Raw genomic sequence first — 24,703 nt, forward strand, 5'->3', positions numbered from 1 at the left:
ACAGTACAGTGAAAATAATAATATGATAATAGCAATGACTTCCCATTGGGGGTGCTATTCAATTGCTTACAGAAATCTGCAGTTCTAATGCATCTTAAACAAATCAGGAATGAGTAACGATTGGCCAAACTCAGGAAAATGCCCCATAAAAAAATAAAGATAGAAAATACATGCTGATTTAATGGCAAACTTATTTTTGAGACTTTTTAAAAACGGTAATGGCCTTGGAATTACGGGAGGAGCGACAGGGACCACCGCAGGCCCGAGAGAGCACAGGAGGTCAGCCAGGGAGGGCGCGGGGGACCCAGGCTGCCTTGGAGTCGGGGCTGCGCCCGCTGGGGGTGGGCAGCCGCTCGGCCAGTGTCTGTGCAGCTGTCCAGGACCCTCAATGCTGCAGCAGGAAGTTGGTGGCCACATTCAGGTCATTGTTCGAAGCTCTCAGGGCTTCTAGAGCATCACCCCGGGAAAATCCCATCTCCATGAGCCGGGCAACCTGGAAACAGAAACACAACCGGAAACCCAATGAGGCCGGCGACTTGACTACTAACCCACCAGCCCCTGAAATGTTCCTTACAAGGCTTTTGTTTTCAAAACAAAACAAGAACCCTAATTTTCATTTTAGTGTGAAATCTGATTTTTTTTAAAATGTTAAATGGGCACGACATTTCAAAGTGCTTACCATAGAGCTAACAAGTACAATTATCTCATTTAATTCTCATCTTAGAGACAAGGAAGTTGCACCCCAGGGTCCGGTGACCTGCCAGGATGAGCAGCGGGTAGATGAGTCCCCGGGATGCCGCTGGGAAAGCCAGTCTGTTCCCGCAGCCCAGCGCTCACACGGCTTTGCACGCTCCTTTGGTATCAAATCCGATTCCTGTGAACTCCTCAAGTCATGTTTCCTCGCATACGAGAACAGTCGCTTAACAGACGATTATCCCTGACGCTGGGAGACACCGGTGACAAAAGCGCATGCAGGTTCCTGGAACCACCCAGCCAGAGAGGGTCCCCTGGGTGCCCACACCTCGTTTGTTAACCTTCGACGTGAGTTGCGGCATTTGCTGAGTTTCTGGCTGGGGGGCGGGGCGGGGGGCTCCCTGGGCAGCAGCAGAGAACCACGCACAAAGGGGGTGAGGCCAGGGGCAGAAGCCAGGGGAAGGAGGTGGCTAGCGTCACTGAGCGCAGGGGGGATGAGGCTTGCGTTTTCTGGACCACAAATCCTGCATCTGTGACTAGAGGTTTCCTGTGCTCGCGCATACAGTTTCCAGTGAAGCGGGCAGTGCCACTCGAGTTTGCTGGTAACCTAATTTACCATTTAAAAATGTGCCATAAAGATATTTATGACCCCAGACGAGCCAAAGGAAGCTCCTTTTTGTACTTTTGTTGAGATATACATTTGCAATAATATGTAATGAAAAGTGACACAAACTGTTGAGATTTTCACCACATGTGGGTGAAAGAGGCCTTTGTGGACTGAGAACTTGGTCACCGTTTCTAACCTCTCCTGCGGAAAACAACGTGCTCGGTACGAAGCGGAAAGAAAGTACCTGATACCACCCTCCTTCCCGGGCTCGGGGAGTCCGGGCGTGCGTGAGCAGGACAGGGGAGAGCAGGGCGTTGAGGGGCCAAAGTGAGGGGGAGAGGGAGGAAGGGGGCAGGGGAGGAGGCTGGGGTCACTTCTCCGCACTGCCTGCATGGCCCGAGCCCTCGTCCCTCACGGAGCCTTAGGAGAGAGGTTAATCCTGGGGAGAGGAAGCGGACAGGCAGGGGCACTTCTCAAAGCTGCTGTCTTTCCAACCGAGGCTGTGATCTCTCATTTGTGCGTCATGAACGCTTAGTGGGTTAAGGTTAGCATTAAAAAATGCACGTAGTGAGGGTCTTTCTTCCATAGAACTCATTTCAGTTCTCCATAGGCACACACATGTGTGCCGGGTGCCGTGTTTCTTACTGTGGGCTGTGGTCAGAGACATTTGACAGCTGTTCTCTACGGGAACGGCCGGGGCCTGGGAAAAGGACCCTGCGAGCACGGCCCTCACACATGGGAGACCCGAGGTCCCGCAGGCGATGACCAGCTCCATGCCCCAGGCTGATGGACGGTGCGGACAGACTGGGAGGAATCTTCTGCTTTCATTTCCTGCCCAAGGAAAGAACCGCCTTCCCCAGAATGTCACACACACTTCCCACTAACTGGCTGGGATGGAAAGTTGTTCTTCAATGCAAGACTCTGCCTCTCACTAGTTGCCCTCCGTGGGACGTCAAAGGTCTTGCCCTTTGAAATAACAGATGACAACCCTATTCCCTTTTCTGCGTGAAGCACTTCGAGTGTCTGAAGCCTGCCCCCCCAGTCTCCCCTATTTCTCTAGGCCAGCACCCCAACTCCTGGTCTGGCCCAGGCCCTACGGAGCCTGGCCCTGCCTTCGCTGCTGGTGCTTCCTCCTCTGGCCTGGCTCGCTCGTCTTCACCCGCAGGCTCTGGGGGTGCCGGGCCCTTTCCCATTCTCCCAGACTGGAAGGGACCCCAGAGAATTCTGTGGCTCCACCGACCTCTGTCCTGTGTTCACCACAGTTGTGACTTTTCCCTGTAACTGCAGGGAGGGCCGCTCGCTGCCACCGTGCTGTAAGCCTTCGGAGAACAAGGGAATAAAGGCCGCGGCTGCTTTACTCATTCCTGCGTCTCCGGACCCGACCCGTCCAAGTGCAGCGCTCCCACTGAGGCCCGCTGCCACCGGCCTGGCAGTGCAGCCCTCAGTGCAGCGGGGAGCGCTTCCGGAGCGGGCCCGTGCTCCCGTGCGCGCAGCCACATCATACTAGCCGGTTACGCCGGCGCCTGCAAAAAACACTCCGGTATTTTCACCTGAAAGGCTCTCAAGCCAGGCTTCTGCACTCCTACCCTGGAAGCTGTACTTGCTCTCCTGGAGTCAGGACCGCACACATCTCCGTTAAATGGCCTCTGGTCATTTTCTAGATAACCAAAACGGATTTCAGTTTAAATTCTGTTGTCTCCTAGGTTACTCAGCTCCCTCAAAACTGTGTCATCCCCAAGTCCGATTAGCGAACTTCTACAAGGTCCCTCAAGTTATTATTGATGCAAATGCCGAGCAGGCAAAGTCGGAGACAGGCCCAGAACCCACTCGAGACCTCCCTTTGTCCTTGAGTTGTTAGCTGAGAATTTTTTTAGAGATTTTTAACCATTTAAAAACCCACTTCATATTGTCTCTGTCCATTCCACATGTCACCACTGTATCCCTCACAGTGGAAAGATGTAGTCAGATGTCTTGATGACATCCTGTGTTAGCCTACAGACCGCAACACTCTTAACACTCAAGGCATCTGCCTGATCATCTGTTTCAGGCTCTGCAGACATGAAACATCAGTTTTGCCATTTGATCGCCAGAATCCGCACTTTCCTCTTGCCCTGGGGGACTTCAGACCGAGCGTGGCTCGCCTTGTTTGCTCCAGCCCCGGCCGGCACGCTCGGGGCACGCGCTCCCGGACTTGGGCTGGACGCACGTTCAATCCAGGCAATCCTTCCACGTTGTTCCCTGGACTGAAGTAAGCTGTAACGATGTTAATTCCAGTGACTTCCAGTTAAGAACCACCTTCCTTAGTGGCGTCAACGTAGCCCGGAGAGCAGGTGGGCAGGTCCTCTGCCTTCTGTTACCCACGAACACACCGCCGCCCAGCGCCGTGGCCGTTCTTGCCCACCTGCGCGCCGCTCCTGACGTACCAGCACTCCGCCACGGTGAGTACGCCACGCAGCGCTGAAGAGGCGGCTTCTTTGCACCTGCCAGCGGGCATCGTCGGACGGATCCCGAGTCACCGTCTGGAGCTGACGGCGTGTGAGCCAGACCCACGCTGGGAGCAGGGGGAGCTGCCGGCCGCAACTGCCCGCTGGTCCTGGAGTCTTCCGTGCATCGACGCGGAATGTGGTTTGGAGTCTGGAAGGCGCTGATGACGGGTGGCCACCCGGGCCACCCAGGCGGGGCAGCAGCGACCACCCTGCAGGCTGGTCCAGCGCTGGCCACCCCAGAGGGCACCGCTCAGGTCTGCGATGGCCCGACCTTGTACTCTAACCAGGTGAAGAAACTTACAAAGTAGAAATAATGTTAACAGTTGTTCTTTTTGAAAACTGAACCATTACATTAAAAAAGTGTATCTGTAAGCTTCTCCTAGTGTCCCGAACAGTAAACACCCAAGGGAAAATCAAATTGCATGCCTGGACTTAGGAATGTGGGTAATAACCAGCCAAAAAGGATGAGAAGCAGAGAGACAGGGAATGAAGATGGCGGGCTCGCGCTGTTGCCACAACGTGGGGATGGGACACTTGTGGGAAGGGCGGAGCCTGCTAACTGGTCCCCGACAGGTGCCCAGGAGGCGCTGCCTACTGTGACGAGTCTCATCCCACCCAAGAAGGGCTGGCCCAGGGCGCGGCTGCTCCCCACTGACCCTCTGGGCCTCAGTTCAGAGGTTCCCACCACCTGACAAAACCACCCTCGGGTTTTGTTTTCAGCACTCATTGTATCTGCTTTCACTGTACTCGTTTTATATCCTCTGCTGGCCAAAGAACTGATGTGTCTGTCACAACAATCAAACACATGCTTGTTTGCTGGGAGCCCCGGCTAGCAGCGAGCAGCTGGGAGGAGAGTGTCGGGGCCGGACAGTCAGCCCCCCTGGTCACTGCCATCAAGGGAGAAGGCTGTGCTATTGCCCCGAGGCCAGGGACCCCGTTAAACGCTGTCCTGGGGCAAAGTTCACCCTCACACACATCTCCTGTCATATACAAATACAGCCACACTTAAACACAAGCCAAGAATGATTTTTGTTACACATTTCTAATGGTTAAACAGCCCACAGAAGAACTGGCCTATGAAACTAATGTGGTGAGCCCAAGACAAGTAAAAAAGATAGAAAAAAATCTTTTTAAAAAGGTAAGCTTAAAATTCTAACAAAAGCCCATATTATTTGTGACTCTAAGAAAAACTTACATTTGTATAAATTCTAGCAACTGCTAAATTCTGATGATTATAAAATCACAGTATTTACAGTCTACCTCCTTCCCTATCCCCAGCATATGTATTAGCCACAAAACACATTAAATCTCACTGAAAACCCAATTTCTTTTCTCTACGGGCTGCTTCCTGTCTTTTTAGTTCAGCTATTAGAACATCCAAGGGAAGAGAAAATGTCAGTGTAACATTTCTAGGTCTTGACTAGATAAAAATCCGAAAATACACCCTGATCAGTCTAAATCAAGTTGCACCCGCACGGAAGTGTCATTAATTCAGCAAAGATCCCCAGACTCTCTCAGCGGCTCCGAGGCTCTGTGCAAGGTGCCCACGGTGGGCTGGGCTCGGTGACTCAGGTGTTGCCCATCTTTCCCGGCAGACGGCGAGCTCTGGGGGCGCCAGGATGTCTGCTGTGTGTCCCCTCCCCCCCAACACAGAACCACAGAGCCTGGCACGTGGAAGTGCCCAGTAGTGGTAAGAGAAGGGGTCAGTTTAGTGATATGAGTTCTTTAATGAACCGACCACCAACAAACAGGGCCCGAAACGCTAAAGTGGATAAAGCACTGGGGCCACGACGGGGAGAGCACAGGGTCATAGCGGGGAGAGCACGGGGCCACACAGGCCAGCACACACCCTGCGTCTTGGTCAGCCTGGGCCCGGCTGGGTTCGCGGCAGTCGGTCTGCTCGGAAAACTTAGAAAATGCCCCATAGAATTTTCTGGAAAGCATTTCTTTCAACATTCCTTCTCTATTTTGGAGCACAGTAAGTACCGTCCTTCTGCTTGTGCATGGCCGGGAAGCTTCTGCCTAAAACTTCTCACCACAGAACATCAGAACACAGTTCTCCTGGGTTTCTAGTCCAAACAACTAAATAATCCTTTCCTCTAATTTCTTTTTTTTTTATTTTTAAAGATTTTATTTATTTATTTGACAGACAGAGACCACAGGTAGGCAGAGAGGCAGCCAGAGAGAGAGGAAGGGAAGCAGGCTCCCTGCTGAGCAGAGAGCCCGATGCTGAGCTCGATCCCAGGACCCTGGGACCATGACCCGAGCTGAAGGCAGAGGCTTTAACCTGCTGAGCCACCCAGGTGCCCCTCTCTAATTTCTTTTAAAAAAAAAAGAAATTGGTGTAGCTGGGTTAACAACCCGAGAATGTGTTATGCTTTCCTGTCTTCCACAGCGCTCATTCGTAAAACCTAACGGTACCGGCACGGAACGCCGCCAGTGTGGTTTTCTGTAGCTGAAGGCCTGGCTTTCTAGAGGCAAGGTTCAGAGGTGATTCGACACAGCGGGCAGCAAGGAGAGGCTGGCACCTGGAATTCTAGCCTTACCGCGTGGAAGGTCCCCCCGAAGTGCCCTTGGACTCTGTTGGTGGCTTCTGGTCAAGGTCTGAGGCCCTCAGTGGGCCAGTAGGTTGCAGGTTGTGGGAACTTGACCACGGGCAGGCAGAGCTGGAGAGCACTCGCCAGGCAAAGAGGCCAAATCTGTTTTTCCCGCAATATGTTTTCTAAAGAGAGACCCTGCTAAACCAGAAAAGAAACCTACAGAGATGGAGATAAACCCATATTAGCTTTCCTTTCCTTTAAAAAAAAAAAAAGTCCTGGGGCACTTGGGTGGCTCAGTGGGTTAAAGCCTCTGCCTTCGGCTCAGGTCATGATCCCAGGGTCCTGGGATCGAGTCCTGCATCTGGCTCTCTGCTCAGCAGGGAGCCTGCTTCCCCCCCTCTCTCTGCCTCTCTGCCTACTTGTGATCTGTCAAATAAATAAGTGAAATCTTAAAAAAAAAAAAAATAGACGACTCTTACTCAAGGTTTAATAAATGAAACCCTACCTTGGCCTTCTACCTGCAATTCAGACTAGTGAAATAGGACATTCATTCCAATGAAATGCATGGCAATTCTTCCCAGTGAAATGCTCCTCTGCTGTTTTGTTCAAGTAGGACTGTGGTTTTCTTTAACTTCCCTTTAACTAAGGGTGTCAAAAACAAATGGTTTTGGGGGTTTTTAGTTCCCAAATCCTGACACTTGCAGGAAGTGATGCCCACCCGGAGGAGCCCGACCCAATCCCATGCTGGCTGGCTCGTCCGTGCGGGCGACTGCCCGGGGCCCCATGCACACCCCTCAGGAGCAGCAGCCGCAGGGAAGTCATGGGAGACTCGGCTGGCCCTCCCCTCCCCTGTGCTGTAAGGATCATGTGACCTCTGGGGCACGGTCAGATCACCTGGGGATCAGTGCACCCCTCTCCCACGGTCCCTGACCACGCCCCTCCTCCTCGGAAGGGCCGAACCCCTCTGATCACAGCCGCTGGCTGACTGAACGGTCACTGGTTATCGTAGGCCCCCGAAGGCTACAGACCCGCTCAGAGGCCCCTTATTTTTGCATTTCTGCTTAGTTCCGACCTTGGTACAGAGGAGGCCCTCGTGATAGACTGGATGAGCTCCACTGTTTGTACCTTTTAGGATACCCAGCAGAATGAGGCCCCCCCAAAAGTTGGTTAATTATTCGAGTGCCATGCAATATTTCATCCCAACACTTTGAGCTTTGGTATTCCCTTAGAAAACCTATTTCTCATACGGGCGTTCAGATGGAAAAGTCTGACGTCCTACCACTCTCTAACACACCTGTGAGGGGAAAACAAGTGTTCTTTGACCACACCTTCCCGTTCGGCCCTGCTCTAACCACTGCTGCGCACCCTCTGTGTGTCAGGCGCTGCGCCGCGGGGGAAACAGGGAGAAACAGCGCTCGCCCTCACGGGGCTCACCTCTACCAGGGAACACAGACAAGACTTGAGTCACTGCTGGACCAATTCCCAACTCACTGTAATTATAAGTGCACGGAGCAGAAGTGCAAAGTGTACCCCAAATAAATGTCAGCGAGGGGGTGGTCTGCGTAAGTCTCAGTACTTGGAGTTGAGGTGGGTTTTTCAGGTGACGGCGGCGAAGACTCCTGAGATGGGGAGAGAGGAGAGAACCTCACTAAGACTAAGATGCTCTCAGACTAAATGTGCTTTGCTATTTCCCAGCTAAGACTGAAGGGTTTCGGTGCTGAAAGCCATTCTCTCTCTGCCTGGGTCAATGAACATTTCAGAGGACAGGAACGGGATCCCCAGGACAGGCCTCGGGTGTTACAAACGTACTAGCGGTTACAGACCTCATCTGGGCAGGAGTCTCACGAGCAGTTGAAAGCAGTTCCTGGGCAGCCGGGGAAGAAGTCACACACGTCACTACAGTTCTAACAGGCTCCTCCCTCCACTGCAGTCTACCCTCCAGGGAAACCCAGTGACGTAACTCCCTGTGTAAGATCCTCCCACGGTTCCTAATGTCCGAAACACAGAAGTGGGAGTTCCCATGGCACGGCAGACGCTGGGGAGCCTGCCCGGCCGCTCAGGTTATCCTCCGCTCCAACCTCACCCCCCTGTGCTTCCCCAGATGTAAGGCACTTTCCACCCCAGGCTGACACATGCCACTGGCAGTCCTTGCTTTAGTTTTCCTGGCCCTAGGACACTTGGGCAGAGCCGACTAGCCCTGTCTCCAGGCCTGGCTCCCCACCCTGGGCTCTGCAGGAGATCCGCAGCAGTTTCTCTTCCCTCTGTTGAGTCCTAGCTCTGGTTTAGTCCCGTTTAACTTCCTGGTCCAATTTTACCCATGTATCCCGCTAAGAAAACACTGAAGGATTGTTTTCTAAGATTGGGAGGTTTGAGAAAGACAAACTTAGTGAGTTTTTTCCTCCTTTGATTAAAAAAAAATAGGATGCTAATAGGACAAAAATTTCATTGTTATTTGAGGTGTAAAATGAGAATCTCTGGTTAAAAAGAAAAAAAGAAAGAGAAATGGAATAATGTCTACACTCATTTTTAAGATAGTAGACATTTGAGCACATTGTACTATTAAAAAGAGTTGTGATAGGGTGGCGTTTGGTTTTGACACATTCTTAAGAGGGGCTGGGATGGCATCTTCAAAGGACAATGAATTGGCAAATGTGTGGGTCCACTTGTTGAAAAACAGTAAAAGTAGGTTGGGAAGAACTAAGAAGCCAGAAACTTACCAACAGCAAAAGCAGAAAAAGTGGCAAAATTTTTCTATGGCTGTATGTCTGATTGTTGCTAGATGTGACGAGAGATGCACATTCTTTCTTACCATAGTCCTTGCTTTCCTATCTTAAAGGACTCATTAAAATTCCAGAATATATATTTTTTTACATCAGAAAAACCTCAATCATTTTTATTGTTCTTGGTTTAAAAAATTATTGTTTTTTTTTTAAAGATTTTATTTATTTATTTGACAGAGAGATCACAAGCAGGCAGAGAGGCAGGCAGAGAGAGAGAGAGAGAGAGAAGGAAGCAGGCTCCCTGCTGAGCAGAGAACCCAATGTGGAACTCGATCCTAGGACCCCGAAATCATGACCTGAGCCGAAGGCAGAGGCCCAACCCACTGAACCACCCAGGCGTCCCCAAAATTATTCTTAATGAAATAAACAGCATGACTCTGGTATTTAAATAAAGAAGATACAGCACATTTAACTGAAGGAGTATAAAGAAGTCTTGTTCATTCAAGCTACTTGATTACATTACTAACAAACATTATCTTAGATAGTATCTAGCCTCAACAAACTAACCAAGAGATTATATATATTAAATACACATTTCTAAATGTTACTGTAAACATCCTGAAGGCAAGAACACTTTTTTTCCTCTTTTACAGTTTGGCTAACACCTATCACAAGAACCGCCAGGAGTCCACCTAACAAACAACGCCTAGAGAAGACACTGTGATCTAATCAAACAACAGACTGTAATGGCCATGTTCAGGATAATCGAGAAACACAAGAAACAAGGTTTAGAAAATTACTGAATAAGGAAGCATAAGTTAACAACAGCCGCTGATGTATTTACATCTCTTCACACCAGAGCAAGGAAGTAAATGCTGTTGAAACAGATTCTGACAACGTGTTACCCTGTTGTACTTCTGGAAGGGTCAAGGAGAATGATTCATCAGAACACCCTGAAGACTTCAATCACACACATTCTCCTGATTGCCATGTTTTGACATTTTTGTTTCAAAGTACGACACGAAGAACGGTCTCACCTTTAAATATCTCATACCCTCAACGGCTGCTCTGTGAGGAATGTGACTTGTACTTCTGGCAAGTAAAGAGTAAGAGAACAGAATTCTACTTTTTACCTGAACTAGAGAGTAGCAGCTTATGTTTTAATCTGTTACCATCAATATCTTACAAAAGGCTGAATTATTGGGTTGTTTTCCTATCCATGGGAATACCATTTTTCTAGAAATTCTCTAATGGAGGCGGAAGAGAATGGACTCCCTCCTCCACCTCTCAGGCCTGAGGAGCTACTAAAATGATCAGCCTGAGTGAGAAGCTGTGAGGTTTTGGAAAACCTGGATCGATTCATCAGGCACAGCTTGTTTCTTTCCAAGGCGTTTATGGTGGCCTAATCCAGGGTGGCAGCAGAAGCCCCGCCCTGACCGGGTGCCCTGGGTCTGAGGGACCTTGGCATAGTCTGGGGACAGAAGAGGTGACAGCCTGGACATTGTGACCAGCTACAAAATGCTGCCCTTTATTTGTCTGATAAGAAAGGAACATGCGGGGGTGCCTGGGTGGCTCAGTGGGTTAAGCCTCTGCCTTCGACTCAGGTCATGATTCCAGGGTCCTGGGATAGAGCCCCGCATGGGGCTCTCTGCTCAGCAGGGAGCCTGCTTCCTTCTCTCTCTCTGCCTGCTTCTCTGCTACTTGTGATCTGTCTGTCAAATAAATAAATAAAATCTTAAAAAAAAAAAAAGGCAACATGTGCAGAAGGAAATTTAGAAGTGCTGTTCCTGCAATGCCCTGAACTACTTTCACAGATGTTTTTAACCTTCTAGTTTGAAATAATTCAAACTTACAGAGAAGTTTCAAGAACAATAGAAAGAGCCCAATTACTCTTCTTCCAGATCACCATTACTCTGCCGCAGCTGCTTTCTGTCTCTACATACGCTCCCTTACTCCTTCCTGCAACAGGTGGGATGAGGCTGCGCACACCATGCCCCTTTACCCCTTGGTACCCGTAGGTGTACTTTCCAGTAAGAATATTCTCTTTCCTAACCACAGTCCGCAGAGATGTCATGTCCTTGACACTTAACGTCGATACACGTGTATGGTCTAATCCACAGTGCGACTGCACGGATGGACTCTCACATGTCCATTCACCAAAAACGTTTCCCGGGACAGAGCTCAGCTTGGGATCACGCCTGACCTGTCGTTAATGGGCCCCTCAGGCTCTAATCCGGAAGAGCTATGACCTCAGTACTGTTGAAGAACACGGGTCAGGTATTTTACATAATATCCTTCAAATCGGGTTTATCTGCTCTTTCTTTATGATCGAAGTCTTGGGATTTTCTCTTTTAACACATAACTGATGTGTCCCTTCAGGGCACGCCCACAATGCGTCTTGGGTCCATTATTGGTCTTCTGATTCTGATAACTTGGGTAAGCTGGTGTCCGATTTCTCCACTGTACAGTTAACTGTTTTCCTCTGGTAAGTAATAAGCAACTTGTGGGGAGATACTTTGAGATTATATAAACAGCTCGCTCTTCTTCGTGTATTGATGATTTGTACTGATTTTTTGCTCTGATAGTGCAAAACTATGATTTTCTACTACCGTCCATCATCCCTTATTACATTCCTTTTCCTTTGTGTGTGTGTGTATATCCATATATTTCCACATATCAGGATGAACTCATAGATTCCCCCCTGTCCGGTAGATTATATTAAGTACCATCCTTATTTATCTTTAAAGCATTTATTTATTTTTTAGAGAGAGAGAAAGCGTGTGGGGGGGAAGTGGAGAGGCAGAGGGAGAGGGACAGTCTCTTTTTTTTTTTAAGATTGTATTTTTTTATTTGACAGAGAGAGAAAGAGAGAGAGGGAACAGAAGCAGGGGGAGTGCGAGAGGGAGAGGGAGAAGCAGGCTTCCTGCCGAGCAGGGAGCCCAATGCAGAGCTTCATCCCAGGACTCTGGGATCATCACCTGAGACAAGGGCAGACACTTAATGAATGAGTCACTCAGGCACCCAAGGGAGAGACAGTCTTAAGGAGACTCTGTGCTAGTGCAAAGCCTGATGTGGGGCTTGATCTCTCAACCCTAGGATCATGACCTGAGCCAAAACCGAAAGTTGCTTAACCGACTGTACTAGCTAGGCGCCCCTGTCCTTATGTATTTTGATACCCCAAATCTTATGTGCCCAATTTGGTCAGTGGGACCCCCTCAAGCTGGCTCTGGTGTCCTTGGGGCCTGTTTCCTTGGTTCTGGAGCACTTCCTTAACTCCTTGCATGGTGGTCCTGGTCCTCTGTTTCCTTCACAACCCTGGGCCTGCATCCCACCATTTCATTTCTCTAGAGGCTCACTTCTGTCCGTGGGCCAACATATTTAGAAACTAGATCTGGGCACTAAGTGCGGTCAGTGCTAATGGGATGGCATTGCTTCTGATCGCTTTAGGTTGACAGACTAAGACACATGTATGCCCCCGCCCCCCACAGACTTAATAAATCACGAGTTTATGCTGATACCTCTAGTTCCAACCCAACCCCATAGGGTTCTTCCTTGCTCTCTGCTGTTCTGAATTTGTATTTTCCTTCTTCTACAGTAAGATCAACGTATTTCCTCACTTGCTCAAATCTATAATAAATAGAACATAATTTCAGAATTGCTGTACTCATACTACTGTGAACATAAACCTAGAAAGAGCTTTAGATTTCTTTGCAATTCTTTTTTTTTTACTTTAGACTGAGGGTATATTATGTTCAAAAGTCACTAAAATTAATTTTTCCCTCTCTCCTATGATTATGTTATTCACTTAAAATACAGTTGGGTTATTTATTCGTTTCTTTTTAGTTTAGGGTTGTCCCTATTGTTGATTTGCTTTTTGAATATGTAAAATATTAACCTGATTCCTAAGTCAAAACCATACAAAATCCATACCCAGAGAAGCACCACTCCTTCCCTGCCCTGTCTTGTTCTCTCCTAGCCCTTAGAGAGAACAAACATCAGTAGTTTCCGGTATGTATAAAGTATTATAGATTTCAAAATAAGTGATCACAATTTTTTTTTTTCAAATCACACCTTCCTCAAACTTGTAATTCCCACAGTAGCCAAAAAAGGCCCAAGTGTCTATCACTGTTACCCTTAGCAGCTTAACTGTCATCTTTATATGCTCATGTTTATATGTATTTATATGCTTGATTTCTTTCAAGTCTTGTTCAGCAAAACGGCTTCAAGTGGGAAACAGAGGTTTAGGGGAAGGACTGGTGTTACTGATTACCTGTTCCTCAGAAACCTCGAGAGGAGGAGATGCTTGCTGCTCAGACCGCCGACCGTCCTGATAGTTTATATTCCGTCGCTGACGTAAGGGAGGGAAGAGACGATTCCAGTTGATCATTCCTCCCTAAAAACAGACCAGTACACGGTGATGAGACACAGAAGGAAAACTGGCTGAATCTTTCTCTTGCAATGAAGTCATATCCATAGATTGGGACAATATCATACTGCTCTGCTGAATGCAAGCGATCCAAAGCCTGAAGTGTCATACTGCCCTCCGGCCGACAGGATGACACTGGCAGCCTGCGGGAGGAGCCCGGAGAGAAAGAAGGTAATGGCACTGCCAGAGGTATTTGTGCAACTTGGCTCTGGAAGACAACGGAGGACACACACAGATGTTCCTAACCTCAGCCCCACCGACCCCGTCCCACCTCCTCTGGCCCCTACGAGCTCGGGGCTCTGCCGGATGGGACAGGGAAGACGACACAGAGAGAAGGCTGAGTCACTGCTGGCCACCAGGAACCAGGCACCTCCACAGCCGTTCTTTAAAACACTCCTCCTCTTCTTTTCCTCCTTCCACCCCTCCTTCTCCCTTTATTCCTTCTTCTTTTAGTTAAGTAAGTTCTGAGCATGCTTACTAGAGGGAGTTTGCGGGTGGAGATAAAACCCAGCTGGAGGGATGGGGTAGAGCATGTGAAGGCAAAGCCACACACAGGGACAAAAGGTTTGGGAGCAGGGAGGGATCAGAACCAGCCTCCTGAGGAGCTCTATGGGTGACTTAGATTGATGGCAAAGTCATTTCTTGTTTCTTCTATGTCATCAATGAAGAAAAAAGCCACTATGTGAAGAAAAGTGCACACTGCACAATGCTTTTAAAAAATTCATGTTTTTAGCTATCTGCCAATATTTTAGTTTATCAATTTAAATCTCTATTTCTAGATTTAGGAAAATTACAGACTAAGACAACATACAATTTTTCCTATTATGAATATCTAGAAATAGTAAACAAAATAAGAAAAACATTTCACTTGCATAGCTGAGCACAAAAGGAAGAAAGGGAGAACCCAAGGTGCCAGAAACAATCTCTGGAAAACCAGAACAGTGAGCAAGGGTTGGGGTAAAGGGTGAGCACGCCCTGCTAACATACGGCCATCTGTTCGGGTTCATGAAAGAGGTCTCTCAGCTCACTACCTACATAAAGGCACAAGCCTCAAATGGCAACACCCTCAGTGAGAGAGAAGATGAGAAAAAAATCCAAAAGGCGCGCGGAGGGAGCTTGGCCTGCCTGAGAATTCAGAAATGAGAAATCTGAGGTTGGAGTTTCATAAATATGTGTTACCAGTTTACGAAGTTACCAGTTATGAAATACCAGTTATGAAGTTACCAGTTCATTACCAGTTATGAATTTATGAAGTTACATAAATATGTGTTTTCAGAGCCCATCAAAAGTTACGTAAGAACTGGTTCTGGGATACTGCTGCGCACACTCGAATTGCCAAGCAGAAGCAGATGTAAGACTACACTTGAGGCCCACTCTCTCACCCCGGGATTACACGGGATTTACAGATAAAACTCCAACTGGGAGTCACTTAGAATCCAAAATTCAAAACCCACGAGGAAAAAACCCATCACAACTGAGATTCAGTATGTGCAAAAAATAGAAGGATTAGATCCCCAAGAACCCATTTACTTATTTGAGAGACAGAGCACTCGCACAAGTGCGAGCATGAATGGGGGAGAAGAGAGGGAGAAGCGGGCTCTGCAGAGAGCCCGACATGGGGCTCCGTCCCAGGGCCCTGCGATCGGGACCTCAGCCGAAGGCAGATGTTTAATTGACTGAGTCACCCAGGCATCCCCCGAACCTAAATTTATAACAATCTGAAAACAACTATAATTTCAGAAGTTTTAAAATGACTAAGATATAGAAGAAAGACTTTTAAAAAAAGGCAAGATATTACTAAAAAAATATGTGAAAAAAAATTAGGGAAATTAAAAAGAGAGGCATTAGACAAAGTTGTTTTAGATGCTTGTACAAAGAAATTCAAATACGCTAGTGATAATAATACACATACATGGACAACTTCTCTATTTTGAAATGTCTCCTACCCACCCCCAACAAGCCTAAAACATCAGAAAAACACAGACAACTTGATGGAAAAAGACAAAAAAAGAAGTATCAGAGAAGTACTAACAGAAGAAAGCTGAGGTCATGTCACTATATCCCTATCAAATAAATTAGGCCTCCAGGGCAAAACAGGCATTCCTGGAGATAAAGTCACCGTGATGCGTCAGTATTATTATTATTTTTAAAAAAATATTTCATGTATAGGGGCGCCTGGATGGCTCAGTGCGTTAAAGCCTCTGCCTTCAGCTCAGGTCATAATCTCAGGGTCCTGGGATCAAGTCCTACATCGGGCTCTCTGCTTGGCGGGGAGCCTGCTTCCTCCTCTCTCTCTGCCTGCCTCTCTGCCTACTTGTGATCTCTGTCAAATGAATAAATAAAATCTTTAAAAACTATATTTTATTTATTGATTTGAGAGAGAGGGAAAGAGAGCAAGTGAGCAGGGTGGGGAGAGGAGCAGAGGGAGAGGGACAGCAGACTCCATGCTGACCATGCCGAGCCCAGCTTGGGGCTCAATCCCACAACCCCGAGACCACAACTAAGCCAAAACCAAGAGCCAGATGCCTAACCAACTGAGCCGCTTGAGCACCCCACATAAGTATGTTTATAAACACAGTGGTGCCAAACTACACAACACAAAAATTAAAAGAACTAACAGAGGAGAGAAACCACCCAGACATGTATTTAACTTTTAGCATCTATTGATAGATCAAGGAGACAAAAATTAGCAATACAGAACATAAAAAGTTATATAAGTGGGTGTATACGGGTGGTACTCAGTATTTAGAGTGAAATAGACTGCATACTTTTTATTATATATAAAATATTTATTAAAAGTGACTGTATACTAAGTGTTATATGAAATGTCCACAAACAGCAAAATATAAATACTTCACAGACTGTATTTTCTGACTGCAGTGCAATTAAATTTGAAATCAATATCAAAATTAAAAATGATGTAAAACAAACAAAAAATTCACATACTGGAAATAAAAAATGGAAAATATCATAATGAATATTAGAATATAGCTAAAAGTGGATAAAATTGAGGGGCTCCTGGGTGGCACAGTTGGTTAAGCATCCAACCATCCTCCTCAGGTCATAGTTTTGGGGCCGTGAGAGGGAGCCCACATCAGGCTCCCCACTTAGCACGGAGTCTGCCTGAGATTCTCCATCTCCCTTTCTCCCTCTGCCCCGCTCTCCACTCGTGTGTTCATGCACGTGCACGCTCTCTCTCTCTAATAAATAAATAAAATCTTTTTAAAAAAGTGAATAAAATTGAGACTACTATTTATCAAAGGTGGTGAGATATAACTAAACAGTTGATATAATTTTAAAATATTGAGCTTAAAAAAAATGAAGACTGACAAAGAGTTAAATATATTCAATAAGTTAAAAGAAAGTAATAATAATCTAAAGAAATTAGAAAGAATGAGAGCGGGTGCCTGGGTGGCTCAGTGGGTTAAGCCGCTGCCTTCGGCTCAGGTCATGATCTCAAGGTCCTGGGATCAAGTCCCGCGTCGGGCTCTCTGCTCAGTGGGGAGCCTGCTTCCTCCTCTCTCTCTCTCTCTCTCTGCCTGCCTCTCCATCTACTTGTGATCTCTCTCTGTCAAATAAATAAATAAAATCTTAAAAAAAAAAAAAAAAGAAAGAAAGAATGAGAGTAGATGCTAATTGAGAAAGCCGGGAGCAGATGTTAGTAAAGTGGAAAATAAAGACACAATAGAAGGAATCAATAAAATCCAGTGTTGTTTTTCTTTAAAAAGATTTTTAGTTTAGAGAAAGAGAGAGCACGAGCAATGGGGAGGAGCAGAGGGAGAGGGAGAGATTGTGCTGAGCACAGAGCCCAACGTGGGGCTCGATCCCACGACCCTGAGATTGTGACCTTAGCGGACATCAAGAGTCAGACCCTCAACCAACTGAGCCATCCAGGCGCCCCGAAAGTTGGTTGTTTGAGAAGTCAAGTAAAATGGAAAGCCTGGCAACTGTGATGAGAAGACAAAGAAAGGAACATAAATAGTATTAGGAATAATACAAGAGATATCATGGCAGACAGTAAAAAAATACAATACTTTATTCATACCAATAGCTTTGATGAAACAGATTATTTTCTAGGAAAATGCATTTACTACAACTTATTCAAGAAGAAACAAAAATTGGTAATCATTTTTGAAAACTGTTCAGGAGCATCTACTAAAGCTGCACACATGTGTCTACCTCTGCAACTCTGCTCCCAGACAACAGAATGCAAACGCATGTCCACCGAAAGGCATGACTAGAATGTTCTCAGTGCCACCACTTTGTAATAGGCAAAGACTGGAAACTACCCAAAGGTGCACGAAGTGAGATGGATAAATTATGGTGGAATCACATAATAAAAAATTATACAGCAGTTAAAATGAACAAACTACAATTGTATGTAGCAATATAAATGAACCTCTCAAATATAATGTTAAATAAAACACAAGAAAGTACATTCATATAATTACTTTTATAAATGTTTACTTCTATGTATACTTCCAAAAAAAGCTGCAAAAAGAAACAGAAAACTGGACTAATTTTACCCATTAATGTAACTGAAATAATACTGAAGAAAATCTACCCACCAAAAGTCTATAGGAGAAGTCTACATAACTTTTAAGGACATACTATCTTACAGACATCGTTCTCAAGAAGAGAAAAAGAGGAATAGCTCCCCACCTCACCTTCTGAGGCTATATAACACTGCATCCCAAACCAGACAAGGCCATTACCAGAAAGAAAAATTAAGACAATTTGTTTTTCCTTTATGGACAGATAAAATAATCCTAAATAAAATATTAGTAAACTCAACCCAACAACGTTTAAAAAATAATCATCTTATCTGAAATAATGTACTACATTAGGATTTATCTCAGAAATCTCAGAAAATACAGTACTGTAATTCACACATTAACGGACTGAACGCCTGTTCCACCTCTTACATTCAATACAAGTCCCAGGATAAGGAGGCTCACACTAACCAACTATGAAAGAAAATGCAGAAGGATGAGAAGAAAAACAAAACTGCCATTATTTACACGTAACTCTCTTAGAAAAAGAGAATAAGAGAGTAAGAGACACAGAAGTATCAGTTAACAGTCTTCCACTGTGATCACTTAGAAAATTCAAGTGTAAAACATAACTATTTACCAATAGAAATAAAAACTACTAAGTACTTAGGAATTAAATCTAACAAAAGATCTGCAAGTACTTTATGGAGAAAATAGTAAATGATGTGGGGAGCAAAGGTAAAAGATATTTTAATTAAACTTCCTCACTACTTATGGACCACGGACAGGTGCCTGGGACAGGCCGAGTGACCTTCCTGCAGGAACTCAATTGCCTCAATGTCAGTACTTTGCTAGAACCAAAAGGCAACCTTAGCTTGACCTTAGCCCCACCTCCAGTATCCTGTTAGTCTTCTTTAGCAAAAAAAAGTCCCTTTGGAAATTTCCTTTATCTCTACCCCCCCAAGATAGGCATTAGCAACCATCCTCCCAACAGAAGGCACACTGATATCCACCCAGAAGGGTCTCACCTCAAGGCTTTGCAAAACAATAGGAAATGACCCTCAAGGTCCTGGCAACCTTGCTTCCACATCCCTCAGACACTTCATCTATCCCTAAGCCCCTCCCAACTTGTAAGCATATAACCAGTCCCTCCTCACAACCCTAGTGCAGCTCTTTCTGCCCCCAGATCCTATCCCCCAACTTTAATAAAACCATCTTTTTTGCACCAAAGACATCTCATGATTTCTTTCTTGGCCCTTTCCCCCCAGGGCCCAACATTTCACATCAATAAACTTGAATGAAGGGGTCGCCTAGGTGGCTCAGTTGGTGGGGGGCCTGCCTTTGGCTCAGGTCATGGTCCTGGAGTCCGGCATCCGGCTCCCTGCTCGGCGGGGAGTCTGCTTCTCCCACTGGCCTCTCTCCTCTCATGCTGTCTCTCTCTCTCAAATAAAGTCTTTAAAAACAACAACAACAACAACAAAACACTCGACTGAAGAATATTGGAAGACCTAAGTGAAAAGACTCCGCACAGTCCTGTCTGCAAAGACTCAACACGGTGGTCTGTTCAAACGCTGTCGACTTCAGTCTGCAGCAAAGACCACTGGTTGGGTCTGAATATCCATATTCCCTTTTCTCTAAAAGTAGGGTTTTGTGTGTGTGTGTGTGACATGTGGTTCCTACAGTCTGCAGCCCCGCCGTGTGGACTCGGTTCTGCCAACAGTACTATGTAAAGAGAGGGGCAAACGGGACTTCCGGAAGAAGATGTCAGTGGTGCCCTTCCTCTCGGGTCCTACTTCATGGGTCCTACTTCTTCCTGGAGCTCAAGCAGCCTTCAGGGGCTGGGTGGCAGAAGCCCGGTACCCGGGACAGAACAGCAGCCAGAGAGGAGCCTGGCCCAGCCACGTCACTCCCCTGCCTCACCAGGCCAGGCCCGTCCACGTCAGCACTTCTTCCACATGAGAAACAAACTTGTGCCTTTACAAGCTTTGTTGTTCTGTGTTTTTGGTCATATGGAGCTAAATCCAATCCTAACTGCTATAGACTCAAAATTCAAAAGTGTGTGGTTGTCTTTTTGGTGGAACTAGACAACATGAAGTTGAATTAAGGGCCCAACTAGACATGGATATTTTGAAGAAGTACAATAAGGGAGGATTTCCCACTCGCAGCACCGGTCCTAATGGACTAGTAGATGGTAGTAATTAGAGTGGCATTAATACGTGACAAACTATGCAAAGAAACAGGAGAGAGTGTCTGGGAATCAGAAGTGGACATTAGCACTTGGTCTATAATAAAGCAGACATTACAGGTCAGCAGGAAGAGGACACACCATTTAATGAACAGCAGTGGGATAACTGGCTTATGGAAAAAGAGAACATTAGGCCTTTACTTCATACTATATGCAAAAAATATATATTTATTTTAAAAATAAACTTAAAGATTTAGATGACACAAAGAAATAGAAAGATATTCCATGCTCATGGACTGGAAGAACAAATATTGTTAACATGTCTATAATACCCAAAGCAGTCTACAGATTTAATGCAATCTCCATCAAGCGACCAACAGCATTTTTCACAGCCAACCCTAAAATTTGTATGGAACCACAAAAGACCCTGAGTAGCCAAAACAATCTTGAAACAAACAAACAAACAAACAAAATGGGTGGTATCATAATTCCAGACTTTAAGGTATACTACAATGTTGTAGTAAGCAAAGCAGTATGGTACTGGCACAAAGACAGAAACATAGATCAATGGAACAGAATAGAAAGCCCAAAAATGAATCCAAAATTACATGGTCAATTAATCTTCACAAAGGAAGAAAGAACATACAATGGAAAAAAGACAATCTCTTCAACAAAACTGGACAACTACATGCAAAAGAATGAAACTGGGCCACTTGCATATGCCAAACACAAAAATAAACTCAAAATGGATTAAAGACCCAAATGTGTGACCTGAAACCATAAAAATCCTAGAAGAGAGCATAGGTAGTAAGTTCTCTGACATTGGCTGTAGCAAGTTTTTTCTAGATATGTCTCCTGAGGCAAGGGGAATGAAATAAAAAAAATTAACTACTGGGACTACTAAAAAAAAAAAAATCTTCTGCGTGTGAAGAAAATAATCAAAACTAAAAGATAACCTTCTGAACGGGAGAAAATATTTGCAAATGACATTTCTGATAAAGGATTAGTATACAAAATATATAAAGAACTTACACAACACCAAAAAACAATCCAATTAAAAAAGGGTCAAAGACATGAACAGACACTTCTCCAAAGAAGACATACAGATGACCAACAGACACATGAAGAGATGTTCAACATCACTGACCATCAGGGAAATGCAAATCAAAACTATAATGAGGTATCACCTCATACCTGTCAGAATGGCTAGAATCAAAAACACAAGAAACAAGTGTTGGCAAGAATGTGTAGAGAAAGGAACCTTTGTGTACCGCTGGTAGGAAAGCAAATTGGTACAGCCGTTGTGGAAAATAGTATGGAGGTTCCTCAAAAAGTTAAGAGTAGAATTACCCTATGATCCAGTAATCATACCACTGGGTATTTACCCCAAAATACAAAAACCACTAATTCAAAGGGACAGATGAACCCCTATGTTTATAGCAGCATTATTTATAATAGCCAAATTTGCAGGCAGCCCCAGTGTCCACTCACAGATGAATGGATAGAGATGTGGGGTGGGTTTATGAATAAAGGGACTATCTGTATCTATATCTATCTATCTATCTATCTATCTATAAATGGAGTATCACTCAGCTGTAAAAAAGAATGAAATCTTGCCATTTGCAACAACAAGGATGGAGCTAGAGTATGTTCTTTTTTTAAAGATGTTATTGATTTTATTTATTTGACAGAGAGAGTGAGAGCGAGTGTGTGAGCACAAGCAGGGGAAGTAGCAGGTGGAAGAAGAGGGAGAAGCAGGCTCCTCACAGAGAAGGGGCCCAACATGGGGCTCTGGGATCATGACCTGAGCCGAAGGCAGACGCTTAACATGGGCTTGAACTGCGCAGATCCACTTACACACAATGTTCGGATGAACACAGTACAGTTTAGGGTATTGGTGGGCTTCCAGTCAGCAACAGGCTATTAGTAATTAAGTTTTGGGGGAGTCAAAAGCGATAAATGGGTTTTTCACTGTGCTGGCGGTCAGCGCCCCTAATCCCGTGTTCCCGGTCAAGTGCATAGGAATAGGTAATTCACACAAGAGGGAAGCCTGAGTCAATACAGGTCAGGAAAGATGTTCGACTCACTGGGATTAGGAAATGCAAATTAAAACAGCAGTGGGTTATTTCTCACCCACAAGACTGGCAGAAATAAAATGCCTAACAACACCCAAGTATGGGGAAGCCGTGAAGGAAACGGAGACTCGGATCGTCAGTGAGAGTGTAGCTTGGCACAGTGTGGACAGCAACGAGTCCGGACTGAGGAACACTGAGGCTGGTCTATGACCCAGCAATTTCACTTCCAGGAAGCTGCAGGTGCCTAAGGTGGCAGTTGGGAGGGTGTTCTATGAAGCACTGATTAGGATATCAAGCAAGAAGATGTAAAAAAAAAAGTAACTGTCCAGAAGTAGGGACATAAATTAATAAATGGTTCTGTCCTATAAAGGACTATTATATGAGCAGCTGGAATAAAGGAACTAGATCTACCGAATAAATCTCCAAAATACAAAGCTGAACGAACACAGAAAGTCACAGGAGAATATGAATGTATAACGCCATTTACATAAATTTTAAAAATACTCCGAACAACAGGATACTACTGAAACGATTTTGTGGATATATACTGGTGGTGGTTTTGCCCCCTGGGGGGTACTTGAAAATGTCTAGAGGCACTTTTGGCAGGGTGTGGGGGGGCGGGACGGTGGAGCTGCTGTGTGGAGTGAGCAGGGGAGCCGCGAGGCACCCAGCAAGGCGCAGGACAGAACGGTCTGGCCCAAAATATCCACAGCGTCTAGGCTGAGAAACTAACACGAAAACAGGTGCTAAACATACAAACAGGCATAGGGTTAGGCCCCCACCCACCAGCTGCAGGCCAGTGGGAAAGGCAATGAGCCTTTGGTAGAAACCGTAACATTTTATTTCTTTAAAGGGAGTGAGAGGAGAAGAGCAGGCAAAGCAAAACCAAACCCCAATCCCTCTGCTCCTGTGATGGCAAAAAAGTGCTTAAAAAGCAGAAAGTTACAGGAGCTCTAGGCTCTAGGATGTTTTGACACTAACTTGCTCTCGATGCAGGTTAACTACGAGCCTCTACAAACAGGAAACGCTTCCTTTACTTTGTCTTCTTCAAAAGCAATAACCACATATTTAAAAGAGGAAAAAGGAAACAGCTTGCATTTTGATCAACCGTTTTTATGAAATATCTGTCATTAGTGGTAAAGAGATTCTTCAAATGAAATAAAATTTGTTATGAAAATTAAAAAAATGACTGATTTTCCAGTTTAGAACTGTAAACGTTCCTAACACTTTATCAAGCGGATGCCCCGTGGACTAAACCCTACCTCTAAAGGCTTTGGCGGGTTTCAGGGCAGGCTGACGAGGCAGCGTGTATGCTAAGTGTCTACACGGGCTAAACGCTTGGGCGGGTTTCAGGGCAGGCTGACAAGGCAGTGTGTACGCTGAGAAGTGTCTACACAGGGAAGATGGGTCACAGCAGCACCCTAGTGGCTCTCTGTGGGCCACTCCCAAGGGAGGGTAGAAGCAATGTTCACGTGGAGCCCATTGTCTCAGGGGAAGGCAAGACATCTGAAATGGAAAAAATCAGGAGGTAAGGTGGACTAGAATTCAGATGGGTGCCGAGCAGCATCAGCTAAAGGGCCCAGCAGGTGCAGAGTGGGCACCGAGCAGCCGAAGCACAAGGGGAAAGCTTCAGAGAGGACGGGGGCTTCACTGAATTTGAAAGGACGAGGAGATGGGAGAGGAGAACCAGACACTTGTCAGCCTGTTCAAAGAATAGGTTTATACCTGCTTCAAGGGACAAGGCAGGGAGCACTAAGGAATCAGGAGACAGGAGCAGTCAGGCGGAGGCAGCTGAGGGACCGAGAGCAGTCTCTAGAGCCAGGTAACCTGGGTTCCCAGCCCAGCCCTGCCACTTCCGGTGCGACCTCGGGCCTTAGTCTGAGAGAAATTTCTCTGAGCCTGTTTTCTCTTCTATGAGAGTAACACCACACTTAGCTCATAAAGACATTATGGGAAATAAATGAGTTAATACAGGGAAAGCATTTAAAAAAGAGCCTGAAAACTTTTTTTTAAAAGACTTTTTATTTATTTATTTGACAAACAGAGATCACAAGTAGAAAGAGAGGCAGGTGGGGAGAGAGGAGGAAGCGGGCTCCCCACTGAGCAGAGAGCCTGATGCGGGGCTCGATCTCAGGACCGTGAGATCATGACCTGAGCTGAAGGCAGAGGCTTTAACCCACTGAGCCACCCAGGTGCCCCAGAGCTTGAAAACTTCTAAAAGCTTATTATATATATTAGCTATTGTCCCCACCTGATGTCTGCATTATGCCTTCCAGCGTTATTTCTTGTCTTGCGAACTCGACTATGGGGCCCACAGGGCTGTGACGGGGCGAGAACGGCCTCCCAAGGCGGCCAGCGCAGCTCGAGGCTCAGGGCAGCCCGCACTCGTTCCCCAGTCACAGAGCGAGATGCAGAACAATTACGGAGTGCACACGGTGAAGGTGACGGTTGAGAACACGTAGAAGTCTCTGGAAGCAC

The 24,703-nt window shown here is 46.0% G+C and overlaps 1 protein-coding gene across 3 annotated transcripts in view; it reads right to left on the minus strand.

Moving 5' to 3' along the window:
- Nucleotides 1–309: 309 nt before the first annotated feature.
- The window catches only part of UBAC2 (UBA domain containing 2), a 169,407-nt gene continuing 145,013 nt past the window's right edge, over nucleotides 310–24,703 (minus strand). For 2 of the 3 annotated variants that reach the window (XM_032864082.1, XM_032864081.1), the window contains 2 exons: nucleotides 13,317–13,439; nucleotides 310–493 (listed from right to left, as the gene is read on the minus strand). In XM_032864082.1, coding sequence (XP_032719973.1) covers nucleotides 386–493; nucleotides 13,317–13,439 — 231 coding nt within the window. In that variant the 3' untranslated portion in view covers nucleotides 310–385. The remainder of the gene's footprint in view (nucleotides 494–13,316; nucleotides 13,440–24,703) is intronic. The other variant, XM_032864083.1, reaches the window with a different exon arrangement.

The sequence above is a fragment of the Lontra canadensis genome, unplaced genomic scaffold (assembly GCF_010015895.1).
Source record: "Lontra canadensis isolate GAN:19392208 unplaced genomic scaffold, GSC_riverotter_1.0 scaffold26, whole genome shotgun sequence".
Taxonomy (NCBI): Eukaryota; Metazoa; Chordata; class Mammalia; order Carnivora; family Mustelidae; genus Lontra; species Lontra canadensis.